General features: G+C 53.4%; 1 protein-coding gene and 1 pseudogene across 1 annotated transcript in view; one reads left to right on the top strand and one right to left on the bottom strand.

Moving 5' to 3' along the window:
- Positions 1–2,605: 2,605 nt before the first annotated feature.
- Positions 2,606–13,852, bottom strand: part of PHGDH (phosphoglycerate dehydrogenase) — a 30,201-nt gene continuing 18,954 nt past the window's right edge. The window contains exons 8-12 of the mRNA XM_012643447.1: positions 10,030–10,182; positions 5,986–6,118; positions 4,709–4,839; positions 3,635–3,872; positions 2,606–2,862 (exon numbers count right to left, since the gene is read on the bottom strand). Coding sequence (XP_012498901.1) covers positions 2,708–2,862; positions 3,635–3,872; positions 4,709–4,839; positions 5,986–6,118; positions 10,030–10,182 — 810 coding nt within the window. The 3' untranslated portion in view covers positions 2,606–2,707. The remainder of the gene's footprint in view (positions 2,863–3,634; positions 3,873–4,708; positions 4,840–5,985; positions 6,119–10,029; positions 10,183–13,852) is intronic.
- On the top strand, positions 11,714–12,385 carry LOC105809581 (annotated as a pseudogene).

Here is a 13,852-nt window from a genome sequence, read left to right as displayed (position 1 = left end):
GTCATCAGGGAAATGCAAATCAAAGCCACTGTGATATATCACCTACACCTGTGAGGATGGTTATTAACAAAAAGACAAAAGATACCAAGTGTTGGTGAGGATGTGGAGGAAAGGGAACACTTATACACTGTTGGTAAGAACGTAGATTAGTGCAGCCATTATGGAAAACAGTATGGAGGTTCCTAAAGAAACTATTAATAGCTGAATTTTAAAATTAATCCTGTCCCTTAAATTTGGGAGGTCGTATGAACAGCCAAGGTATAGGTGATGCAATGAAACTGTCCCATGCCTTCTAGTGTGACCCATGTCTAGGAGGATATTTTGAGATGTTCAAGTAATCTGGGTTTCTAGAATTGTTCTGACCATCTTAGTGTACAAAATGTGGTTTGCCTAGGGATTTTTGAGGAAGGAGACTTAGCGGCTGAAGGTTGAGCTCAATTTTTAACCGAGTTTTTAACTTCAGTCTCAGCCTGTTTTTCTAGCTATCAGTTGACTCAAGTGACCTCCCCATCAGATGCTGCATGAGGCACAGGCATTTTTCCAACAGGAGGGAGTGTGCCGTCTGATGTCAGGACACCCAGCATCTAGATCTGGTTGAACACATCGCAATGAGGGGATGGGGGCCGGGAGAGGGGTCTTTGGTTCATTGAGTTGTTTCTATATAAAGGATTGAGACCTCTCATCTACTCTCGGAAAGGCACAGGAATGAAGAGATCAATGTTCACCAAGTGCCCTGGGCACTTTGTGTAAATCACTTTTTAATGCAGTAAATCCTCACTGTGGCTCTGTGAGAGGCGTCATGATTCCTCTTACAGTCGAGGAAACAGAGGCTTAGGGGAATTAAACAATGTGTTCCAGGTCACAGAGCTGCCCAAAGTTGACCTTGGTGTTCACACCCAGGCCCGAGCCCTTTAAGGTCTGCTCCAGCAGTGCCATCACACACACACACACACACACACACACACACACACACACATCTGGGCTCACTGCAGACACTAGCACCACCCTTACTGCTGGAGTTCCTGCAACACTCAGCCCCTTCGAGGCACTAAGGAGGCCAAAGCAGTGGGCCTGCCCCTACCAGTGCCAAGCAATTCCTAGCCAGGGCAGGAGCCTCGGAAAACAGATGCTACTGGGCACACGGTAGGAAAGGAATGCATCACCCTATATTAATGGGGAGGTAGTCTCTCAAAAGGTGAACCTTTGGGGTGAAGGAGTGCCATTCTGCCATATTTTTCAAGAAAGTCACCTTTTCTGGGGGGGCAGGAGGACAGGGTCTGGCTCTTGTTGCCCTGCCTAGAGTGCAGTGGTGTCATCATAACTCAATGCAACCTCAAATTCCTGGGCTCAAGCGATTCTGCCTCAGCCTTCCAAAGTGCTAGGATTACAGGCATGAGCCACCGTGCCTGGCCAATAAATTCATCTTAAAAAAAAAAAGTTAACACACTGTCCACGCCACACTGAACTCACTTTGTGAATCTGCCGCATACGCTCATGTCCCCATGACTTTACACACACAGTCTTCCCCTTATGAAATCCTTCCAAACATCTCTGAGACACCAACATCCTGAGCTCAAATTACTTTCTTCTCTGGACTCATGAGCTCTCCTGTATACCTCTGCTGTGGTATCACTCACGGCTTCCCGTGACCTCTGTACGTTCTGTTCCTCCCATCAGGAGACTTCTATGGGACAGGGGTCAGGTTTGAACTCTTCTCTTAAAGGAAAGCACCCAGCCCAAGGTGCTTTCTTTTTTTTTTTCTTTGAGACAGAGTCTCACTCTGTTGCCCTGGCTAGAGTGAGTGCTGTGGCGTCAGCCTAGCTCATAGCAACCTCAAACTCCTGGGCTCAAGCGATCCTTCTGCCTCAGCCTCCCGAGTAGCTGGGACTACAGGTCTGCGCCACCATGCCCGGCTAATTTTTTCTACGTATTTTTAGTTGTCTGATTAATTTCTTTCTATTTTTAGTAGAGATGGGGTCTCGCTCTTGCTCAGGCTGGTTTCGAACTCCTGAGCTCAAATAATCTGCCCGCCTCGGCCTCCCAGAGGGCTAGGATTTCAGGTGTGAGCCACCACGCGCCCCAAGGTGCTTTCTTGATTGCAAGCTCATCAAGAAAACCAGGTGCTATGGCACAAGGAGCACTGAATGCAGACCCAGGCCGGTGTGTCGCAGCCTGGCTCATCATCTTCCCCAGCTGTGGAGTGGGGGCCGCAACCTCGGTTCACAGAGCACTCACACGCACGAAGCACTTTCACGAGTACTAGTTCACTCTGCTTGGCACACAATGCTGTGTGTGTTTGTTGAATTTGACTTATTCATGTGCATGTATATTCACAGATGGAAGGGATCTTGAAATACTATAGGATTCTGAAATATATTGAGCTTTCTTCTTATAAAAATGCCTCTGAATAACCTTAGGGACAGGAGCAGGTCATCTTCAGAGCTCCCACACCCACGCCACCCACTCATCCCAATCTTCCTCCACACCCTCCAGCATCCAGTCCCGGGCTGCCTGCAGATGCCCTCTGCTGGCTCTTCAGGAAAATGACAACACAAAGACACAGGAGGAGGTGGGAAGCTCTTTACTAGATGGTTACTGCTGTCCTAGAGGCCCATGTCCCGCCCCTGCAATGTGGATTTCCTCTCCCTACCGCTCAGTGGGCAGCTTTCTTCAGAGAAGCCCCAGGCTGGGACCAGTGAGCCCCAGGTCAGAACTGGAACTGGAAGGCCTCGGTCACATGCTGCTTCCACGCCTGCAGGCTGGGCAGCAGGGAAGAGATGCCCATGACGTGCCAGGCCTCCCCCTCCGATACTACGGAGGTCTGGTAGGACAGCAGCCGCACACCCGCTTCTGCCAGGAGGCCTGGAAGTAGGAGAAATCTCGCTTGGCACAGGGCACAGGGAGAGGAGGAGCGAGGGCCTAGGAGCAGAGTCCGAGGTCGTCGGCCTCTGTGATCGGACTTGCAATGGGGGGATGACAGTCTCAGAATCACAGACCTGAGACGGAAGGAACAACAGGGCACCTGCCCAGCCTCCCTTGACATTCCAGGGGCTCTTTAACGCCCTGACCTCGGGCAAGGCAGGGAAGGGACGGGCTAGCCACCAAGAGCTGCTAAGGATGGTGAAATTAGGCCCTTCGGGGTTTGGGGACACAACACACCCTCTGCCAAACCTGGATGTGTTGCAGAAACCCCCAGCGACCCAGGCCCCACACACCCACACCCGCTGGAGGGGATGCCTTTTAGGCTTTGTGCAACCAAGCTGGCCGCTGGGGCCTGCAGGCGGGAGAAGGAAACCTGCGCTCCATGGCCCTGAGTTCCTGAAATATTGCTCCGTGGGCAGGTCCAAACAGGGTGCTTAACATGGCAAGCTGGGGACCCACAGCCGGGCTAGGTCCTACCCCTGCCACACTACTCTGTGACCCTGGATAAAGCACTTTCCCCTTCTGAACTCAGTATTCAACCCTTGAATGTTCTGGAAACTGGCACGACAGACCTTTGGTATGGTGCAGATCCAGAGATGCCCTGAGGCAGGGAGAGCGGCTGAAGAAGGCAGAAGGCAGACAGGATCCAAACCCCGGGGAGGTCCCACCCTTGCCTCTAGGGCCCCAGCCAGCCCCACAGGGCCCTCCTCACCAATCATGGTAGGCAGCACTGCAGGGTCACGGAGCTGGGCCCGGAACATGAGCAGGGGCAGGCCCCTGCGGAGAGGCATTTCTGGCCTGAAGATAGCTCCGTTGAGCATGTGCAGTACAGGCATGGTGCCCTGGACCGAGCCCACAGCCTGGTAGGGTGCGCCTGCCAGGGCCACCGTCAGGAGGCTTTCCCCGAAGCACTGCTCCCCTGGTGCAGCAAGGCTGTGGGAGGTGGCGACCTGCAGGGAAAAGGCACGGCCACAGTTACTCCTCCTGGCTGCACCACACTCGCGCCCTCTCTCAGCCTGATCGCTGGTACGCCTGGCCGACATGCCCAGCAATTCAGGGGAAAGGCGAACGGGCTAAGCCTTGTGCCCCTGAGTATCAGCCTCCTGGGTCATCTAGTGACTCCCTAAGGGGAGGGCACAGAGAGACCTGCCAGGCACAGGTAAAGGATGGGGGAATGGGGGGCGGGAGGGAGGCAAGGCTGAGGAGATGCAGCTGCCGCAGCGGTCCCACCTGGGCCCTCCTGCTCCGACACGCAGCTCCCTGCACAGAATCCCAGGGCTGCCTGGGATTGCTCCTGTCAGCTCCCACTGGCTGAGAAACAGACTTAGAACTTAACAGGGACCCAGAAGGGAAGGCACCACAGGGCAGCTGTGAGAGGCAGCAGAAGCCGTGAGGCCTGCTCCCAGAGTTTGCAAGCTAATCAAGAAAACCAGGTGCTACGGCACAAGGAGCACCGAATGCAGACCCAGGCCGAGTGTGTCGCGGCCTGGCTCATCATCCTCCCCAGCTGTGGAGTGGGGGCCGCAACCTCGGTTCACAGAGCACTCACACACGCGAAGCACTTTCACGCATACTAGTTCACTCTGCGATGCTCAGAGACAGGCAGTGTCTCCATCTTGCAGAGGGAGGGACTGCAGCTGCCTCTCCCAGGTGGCCAGGCCAAGGGCAGGACATGCACTCAGGACTCCACTCAACGAGCAGGGCAAGCAGGGCGAGCAGGGCGGTTAGAGGGCTCTGGACAGGCGGGGAGAAGAGCGGTGCTGACAAGGAGGGGGCGGGGACGCACATCGAGGCCGGCCTCTTTCACCAGCAGTTTGGCGTTCACCAAGTTCACGTCCACCTCCTTGGAAGACTCTTTCAGGAGGCCGACAATGACCGCAGGGCTCAGGCAGCTCCCGGCGTTCTTCAGGGACTCTCCTGGGAACAAGGAGAAGCCACCCTCAGGTCACTGTTGAGCACCATAGGAAGGGACAGGGGGCCACTGGCAGCCAGCTCTGGGCTATGGGTTCCTCGCTGCCGGGGGACCCCGACCACAGCCTGGCCCGGGCAGTCCCACTTAGGAAACCTGTTACTTTAGCCACCCTGAGAAACTCCCCTCCAAAACTCAGCCCAACGCCACTCCCTGCCCCACCCTGCCCTTGGCGTGGCCACCCTGGCCTGCTGGTCATTCTCTTGGAGAACACTGGAAAATTTCCTGTTCGCATCCCTACCTGGAACCCGTTCCCTTGCCAGCCTCAGGAAATGAAAGCAGAAAGGAGCAACTGCTCCTGTCCCCTGCCTCGTTTCCTCCAGGGCCAGCAGGGAGCCGCCGGCTCTGCCCTTCTCTGGCACTGCCGATGCTCGGAGCTCAGCCACCCCCACCTGCGATCTCTCCCCAGTGTGCAGATGCCCAGTGGTCAGTGGGGGAGAGTTAAGGGAACTGGAGCCCTCCCTGGTCACTCAACCACATCTGCGTAGTGCTGGGTCCATGACAAAGGCGGCCAGAGGCTGCTTAGCAGCTCAGCAGGGTGGACATGACCGCTGCTCTCACTCCCACTGCTCGCCTGAGCATACCCCAAGGACGGTCAGACTGCCCAAAAGCCCACCTCAGTGTGTCACGGAGCATAGGATGTCCCCACCACCTCCGCTGGCTCATGCACCCCCCCGACTCTCACTTGACATGTGAGGAAGCCAAGGTTCAGGGAAGGGAAGGAAAGTCACACAGCAGGTTAGTGACAGGGCCAAAACCAGAACTGAATGTCCTCTTGCTTAACTGGGGACCCCCAAGGGATCATACCTTCCCTTGCACAAAACCCTTATCTCTTATAGAGTCTCTCTTGCACCCAAAACATGCACACCTTTAAAGTACTGCATAAATAGAATTTATGAACATTAAATACATCCTCCCAATGACTTTTTATACCCTCCCCCTTTCTCCCACCCTCCGTAGTGAGTGACTATACTCAGAGTAGGGTCCAAGTCACCTCTTAGGCTCGCACTAGCCCTGTGACCTGCAGCAGACACACCCAGCAGGGTCAGAGCCCACGCTCCCCTCTCCCAGCCCCTGCAGTGTCCTCAGCTCACCTTGGGTTACCACCTGGACTGTCCCTTTGGGAGATCCGGCCCAGGCTCGCATCAGTGTCCCCAGAGCTTCTGCCAGCCCAATCCAAGGCTTGGTGTGTGGAGAGAAGGCACTGGTCAGGGCCTGGGCGTTCACCTGCGGAGAGTGGGGGAGCAGGGCTGAGGTCAGAAAGAGGCAGGGCAGGGGCGTACCTGCCCGGCTCAGCTCCCAAGTCGAGGGTGTGCTGCCAGGACTCAGTTGCACATGGAGAAAAGGCACAGGGCCACCCATGCTGTGGGTGCCTGGTGGATGGCGACTTCCATCAGCCCCCAACAAGAAGACAATGACTTGTTCCTACAGATGAGGAGCGCGGTGGCGCCAGAAATGGACGCAGAAGGCTAAGGCCACTCAAAATTGCCCCCTCCAGGGGAGACTTGCTTTTGCTGTGCTGGGGGAGGGTTTGGGCAGCACAGTAAAGGTGGGTCTTTGACATAAAAAGTATGAGGAGTCACAGATAACTTCTTGGACATAGAAAGATGGGCTTCTCTGGGATTGCATTCCTAATATGCCTTCATGTACATTTTCTTTTTTTATTATTTTATTATTTTTTACTTTTTTTATTTTTTTTTTTGAGACAGAGTCTCACTCTCTTGCCTGGGCTAGAGTGCCGTGGCCTCAGCCTAGCTCACAGCAACCTCACACTCCTGGGCTCAAGCGATCCTCCTGCCTCAGCCTCCTGGGTAGCCGGGACTACAGGCACACGCCACCATACCCGGCTAATTTTTCTATTTTTTTTTAATTGTTTGGCCAATTTCTTAATATTTTTAGTAGAGACGGGGTCTCGCTCTCGCTCAGGCTGATCTCAAACTCCTGACCTCGAGCGATCCTCCTGCCTCGGCCTCCCAGAGTGCTGGGATTACAGGTGTGAGCCACTGCGTCCGGCCCATATTTTCTTTTTTTAAAACTGAGCGTTTGTCACTAAACACTATGAACAGTCGTCACAAAGTTTTGATGATCCTATCACGCTTCAAACATCGATCCACGTGAAATCCACCAGGAGCCCCGCTAGGAAATTGTGGGGGTCAGAAGCCACATATCCTCCTAAAGTTGTAAGTCTGGGGTCTGGTGGGCTGGGTCCCCGCCAGGGGCCTGATAACAGAGCCAGCTTGTTCTGGGCCAAACTTTCGATTCCATTTTGTGGTTCAAAATGCTCTGGTTCTGAGTTAGGTAATTTGGTCACTTTTATTGAGGGAACTTGTAAGGACAACCATCTAAGAAGGATTAAATGAGAAACCGGGGTTTGATGCAAATCAAACAGGCATCTACAAGACATAATCAAAAGAAAACACAGGGTGGGGAGGAGGGGATGGGTGAAATCATACCTAACGGGTACAATGCGCACTATCTGGGTGATGGGCGCACTTATAACTTGGACTCAAGCAGTACAAAAGCAATTTATGTAACCAAAACCTTTGTACCCCCATCATATTCTGAAATTAAAAAAAAAAAGAAAAGAGAAAACTCAGATGCTTCTATTTCTGTTTTCATAAATATTATCTCTGGAAGAGTATTTTTAAAAAGATAGAGGTAGACGATCATGGTGTTGGACATGGTGGCTGAGGCAGGGCTTCCCAGGGCTGCTTCTGTGTGGGAGGTGGCTGGGTGTGAGGGCTTCCTGCTACAGGGTGGCTTTATCGTCTCCACAGGGACAGGGAGAGAGCAGTGAGCTGGGAAGTGGAACAAGAGAAAGACCAGCTGCTGAGAGGAGACCTGGAGCACCACGCTACAGCTGGCTGGGCTGAGAGCCCGCAGCAGGCAGAGGACAAGTGATCAACTAAGAGTTACCGTAAGGCAGGCCCCTCGCCTCGCTTCTCTGGCCTCTGTGCGGGTCTGCAGAGCCCAACCCCAGGGCGCTGCCCAGTACAAGGAGGGTTCTCAGTCTTCTCTAGAAGACACACAGGAGAACTCCAGGGAAGAGTCAGGTGCTTTGGGACACTAGCCTGACCCTAATGTTATTCTGTATCTAAGGTCAGAACAGAATTGAGGCCAGGCACAGAGGTTCATGCCTGTCATCCCAGTGTCTCAGGAGGCTGAAGCAGGAAGGTCGCTTGAGGCCAGGAGTTCTAGACCAACCTGGGCAACACAGTGAGACCCTCATCTCTACAAAAAAATAAAAAAGAAATTAAGGCAGGGTGGTGGCCCACGCCTCTACTCGCAGTTGCTTGGGCGGCTGAGGCAGATCACTTGGGCCCAGGAGTTAGAGGTTGCAGTGAACTATGATCATGCCACTGTACTCCAGCCCGGGCCACAGAGCAAGACCCTGTCTCTAAAAATGAATAAATAAATAAAACTTTTAGAAAAGAACAGACTTGAGCTGGAGAAGATACAGGAAAGAATCAGGAAGAGAGACAGTTCCTACATGACAAAACTGTCTTTCTTTCCAAATGGCTACTCTAAGACTATTGGCCGCTTTGGGGAGAGAATTCAATTTGCCTCAGTTTAGCTATTTGGACCAAGAGATTTTACCTCCTCAGGAAGGTGGGGACATTTTGTGGTCCCACTTGATAGAACTTACACTAGGGAGTTCCCTTCAGGGAAAGCCCTGGAGGCCGCTGCGCCTAACGATGATGTGAATAGTTGCAAGGCTGTGACGGGGAGAGCGGACACCAGCCTTCCGGAAAGGCTGAAGGGCGAGGCAACATCGTGGGCGCAAACCTCAGCCCGGGACAGGATCAGCATCAGCTGGGAGGAATGGACCTTCTCAGAAGCCCAGGAGGTGCAAGGTGAGTGAGAAGTGTGCTCTATCCTGAGGCATCAACACAGTAGAGAGAGGACAGAGGACATGGGCAGACCCAGTCTTTGCAGCCAGCTCCAGGCTCTCCGGGCCTCCCATGGCACGTGACAGCTGGCCCTGAAAGTCCTTCCGGTCTTCCACGGACTGAACGGGCATGCTGGAACAGCTGGCGCCCTTGCTCTCTCAGGATGCAGAGGGCAGAGTGGCCTGGAAAGCCGGGCTATCGATCCAGAGGGGAGAGAGCAGAACGAAGTGTCCTCGTCTCTCCTGCCACAGCTCTGTCCTCACCAGCGAAAATCTCCAGGCTGAGGGCCAGCCAGGAGGTCAGGGAAGCCCCACGCCCCACGTGCTGACTCTTTTAGAGTACCGAGTAAGTGTTACGGGCCCACTCATGAGAGCTACAGAGAAGCCCGAGCCACGGTTTTTTGTCCTCAGAGACAAAAGGAGAAAGATATAAACTCGTGGAACCTTCGTAACAAGAGAGAACGTGGTTGATCAGCCAAAGACCTGAGAAGGAGCTGGAAAGGCCAGGTAAGTCTTCGTGAAGGAGGCCGCGTGCCCCAGGAAGGAGCACCGTGCCTTCCTCATTCACCTCTGCACCCCCCAGGGCTACGACAGTGTCTGGTCCCCACTGGAGCTGAAGGAACATCCACAGACAGAATGAACGAGACGGGACTTGAAACGTTAAGTTGGGTTAAGCTCAGAGGACACACACGTGCCGGGAAGGGCCCGATGGGAGACAAGACCTGGGGATGTTATGCCATGACCGGGAAGGAGGGGGCCAGCTGGCAGGGAGGGTTCGTCCTGGGAGTGGGGAGAGGAGGGTCTGAGATGGACACGATGGAGGGAGAGCTCTGGGAGTTTACAGGGTGCAAGCTCCCCACAGAGGCTTTCCACACAGGCCGGCCCCCGCCCGCCCCCGCCGCTGCACGCAGCTGTCACCCAAGCAACATTCCTTCACCCGCAAGAACAAAAGAGCCTTTCTCTAGAGGCTGGGCCCTGGGAAGGGCCACAACCTCTGCAGTGAGAACTGAACCACAGTGTAACAGAACTGCGCTGGGCTGTCTGCCACCAAGGCCTCAGCTATCAGGGCTGGAGACAGGGCGGCTCCTTCCCGCCCCTCCCGGAGAGGGCTGCCGTAAGCAGACTGCCTTCATCTTCACCTCCCAGGCTCAATCTCTTCACCCAGGAGGTCACCATCTCCCCACAGCAAGACGCCTCCTTCCTCCCCTCCCTCCGACCTCGGACCCACAGCCCATGTGGCGATACTCACAACCCCTGCTAGAGGCTTCCCCTTCACCATGTCCACAAACTGGATGGCAATTTCCTCCCCGCAGCGGCTCTGGGCCTCCTTGGTGCTGGCGCCCAGGTGGGGACAGCTGATGACGTTCTCGTGGTCCACCAAGGCTCGGTCCCGTGGTGGCTCCTGCCAAGAAAGAGACACCTCTAGGTTGGCTGCTACGGACTGATCACACCCTCTTCGAGCCACTGCAGGGCACACAGGAAGCTGGAGGGGAGGCAGGCAGGAGTATTTTCACCTTCTACTTCTGTTTTGTCGGAGTGGTCACTGGACTCAGTAACCAGCTTCTTCGTGAACATTCCATCACGGCAGAGTGAACAGAGCAGAAACTGTGGACCAGATTCAAATCTCACCTCCACCGCTCACCACCTAGGTGCTCGGGGCGAACCTCGATCTCCCTAAGCCTCAGCTTCTTTATCTATGAAATGGGTTATTACTATCTACCTCGCAACATTATTGTGGGGATTGTGCACCTTTAACACAGGAGGTCGTTGTTACTGGCTGTTCCCCTGAAGCCCACCCCCCGCATCCGTGCAGCGCTTGCTGTTGGTGCGCCATGCTGGCTGGGCTCTCAGCAAGAGTCCCGCTCCTCGCAGACACTTCGCACAGGTGCTGCACTCTGGCTCTCAGGGGACAGGCTGCCCATCTCCACCCTGCCTCCAGTGTCCCTTCGAGCCCTCTGCTCACTGAGCGGAAGATTGCCCTAGGGAATGTCACTTGGGCGTCTTCTCTTCTGCCCATTCTCCCCAGGGCTCTGTTGGTCCCACTGAATTTTGACCATGTAACCCTCTGAGTCGTGGCCACGTAAAAGCAACTGGCACAAGGACGCGGAGGAGAGAGGAGACAGTGCTGCGTCGGGGAGGATGGTGACATGCAGAAGGCAGAGGCTTCCGCTGCCTTTAAGGAGCTTATGACCTAGTTGAGAAAGACGACCAGGAGTACGAACTAAAATGCACTGTGTGCCCTGGGCGGGGAATAGATCACCAATGCCACAGGGGCTCAGAGAGGGCCAGTTACTTGCCAAAGCCACACAGCCAGCAACCTGCAAACCACAACTGCCTAATCCAAAGTCCAGGCTCCTTCTGCTGCATCCTGAGGAGGAGCCCTGATGCTGGGGGTGGGATCTCTGAGGAGAGGGCCACAGGATCCCAGTGGAAATGCCCTCCTCCCAGTTCCATCTGGTGGGAGGCTGGGCCTCTGCCTCGCCGGGAGAGCAGCCCACCGCAAGGACCCTGAGGGAATACTGCCAGCATCCTCGGGCTTCTGTCCCTCCCTGGGAAGAGAAGAAGGGAAGAGGAACGCGAGTGGATGCCGGGACTGCATGTCAGTCAGGGACCCGTAACAATTCGCCAAACCCCCTCTCCCTGCCCCAAATCCTCACCCTCGAAACTGGTTTGCGTCTTTGTCTTTATCAACACGCAGCAGTCTGAGCAGCCTGGGACCAGGAATTGGGTCCCATGTAAAACCTGAGTTTTGGAGTCAGTCCCGGCGCTGGGCTGAGGGGAGGGGTTGTCTCAAAAGTCTCTTCTCCCCGCCGTAGGGGTGGCCGGCAAGTTCCAGTGCGAGCCGAGGGTGCCAGAGGAAGGGGCCAAGAAACGAGGTTCCTGGGGCTCCCTCCAGGGCCACTGTCCGGGCCGCCCACCTCCTCACGAAGGCAATGGCTTCCAAACTCCTGAGTGCGGACATGCTCAGGCTGTGTGGCTTGGACAAGGGCACTGTGTGCCAGAGGATCGCCCAGAACTTTGGCCTCCAGCATCTCTACAGTGGTCACTCCTTGCGTGAGAATATCAAGACCAACACCGAAGTTGGTGACACGGCAAAGCAGTGCATAGAGAAAGGTCTTTTGGTTCCATGTCATGTGATCACACGCCTACTGCCGTCGGAGTTGGAGAACAGACGTAGCCAGCACTGGCTACTAGATGGTTTTCCTACGACATTAGGACAAGCTGAAGCCCTGGACAAAATCTGTGACCTGGATCTAGTGATCATTTTGAACATTCCATTTGAAACACTTAAAGATTGTCTCAGACGACGTTGAAGTCATCCTTCTAGCGGAAGGGTGTATAACCCGGGCTTCAGTCCACCACATGCACATGGGATCAATAACATCGCTGGTGAACTGTCAGTCCAGCAGGAGGATGACAAACCCGAAGCAGCTGCTGCCAGACTGAGACAGTACAGGGACGTGGCAAAGCCAGTCACTGACTCGTGCAAGAGCCGAGGAGTGTGCCACCAATGTTCTGGGACAGAGACCAACAAAATCTGACCCTATGTTTACACGTTTTTCTTGAACAAGATCACACCTACTCAGTCCAGAGAAGTGTGTTGACCCTGCCGAATGCAAGAATCAGGAAGATGTGGTCATTCATTCAATCGTGTGTGTGGTATTGGTGCTGCGTCCAAATTAGAAGCTAGCTGAAAGAGCTTGCAGCATCTTTTCTTGTTTCAACGGTGAACCGATAGGAAAGCTACTGAGTAGAAAGAACTCATGAAGAGGTCCTCCTCTGTCTTTCAAAAGAATGGTCGCCCGCGCATGTTGAAGATGTCTCTGCACACGTCTCAAGCCTCTCACAAGAAAGCAAGTATAGGCTTGATTTGAAATGGTATACCACCTGAGCTCTAGCTGATTTCCGACAGCCATGTTGTTGCTATAGTATTCTTTTTACACATTATGGCGGTGGTCTCTGGTTCTCCCTATCCCTCCAAAGACTGTTGAACCACAGTACCAGTAAGCCTGAGAATGCCAAGGGCTCTGGCCCAGGCTTTCTCTAGTGTATGCCCTCCTGGTGACAATGAAATTGAAGTCAATTGCTCTCAGTGGTTGTTTCTCTGGTTTTGAGTGACTATATCCACAATTCATTTTCTGGTAGGAGTGACTCCTTCTTTCCTGCATCCATGCTCCATATAGAATCTCCTTTTCAGGCATCCTGGGATGGGAGGATTTGGCTTCTATTTTGTTAAGACTATATATTTTTTACTATATATGTTTTCTCTCTTCCTAGGCTATTAAATACAGGCTATTAAATAACAGAGGTTATTGGTTATTGCTGTTATACCTCTCAAGTTCTTCTAAGAACGGAGAGTGAAGGGACGGTATTGAATCTCTTCGTGCACCAGAAATTGAGTATGCAGAGGGTCTTATTTAAACTTGCTAGTCTGACTCTCAAAAATTGACTCCGCTCCTTTCTTTTATTATGAAAATATTAAACCCCTAGAAGTCTTTTGGGAATCCGCAAAAAAAAACCGTGGGAAATATTTACCTACGCAAATGCTGAAAGATCATATCTTATGTATAGAAGTAATAAGACCATATGGAATTACTGGACTGATAGAATAAATAGTTAGGCTTTTTATTCAAGACAACAACATGTATTTTGAAAGTGCTGCGTATTGATGCTGACAGAGTTTGCCTCCTGTGAGTGACCCAAGCACATTATCAATAGTTGTTACAGGGAACGGAGTCTGTGCAGTTGAGTGAAATGCTGCATTGGCTGTGCCCAGATTGGGTATGACAGCTTTATGACTACGGGGAAACAAAATCTCTATTTTTTTTTCTGTTCCAAAGATGCATTCTATGGGGTAGCTATAAAGTCCAGAATTCGATACTAAAACAAAAACAAAAAACCCTGGGTGTTGTAGAAGACAGCACAGAGGTGGGAGGGCACCTCTGTACCAAGCTCACCATGGACACTGGAGGCAGCAGGCTGAAGGCCTTCTGTAAAACGCCGGGCTCGCCCTGTCATGAGCGCCTCTGCCCATCCCTACACCCTCCTCCCCTGACACTGAGGCTGACGGG

This window comes from Propithecus coquereli, unplaced genomic scaffold, assembly GCF_000956105.1.
Source record: "Propithecus coquereli isolate 6110/MARCELLA unplaced genomic scaffold, Pcoq_1.0 Scaffold197, whole genome shotgun sequence".
Lineage (NCBI taxonomy): Eukaryota > Metazoa > Chordata > Mammalia > Primates > Indriidae > Propithecus > Propithecus coquereli.
This window is presented reverse-complemented; position numbering and strand designations above follow the sequence as displayed.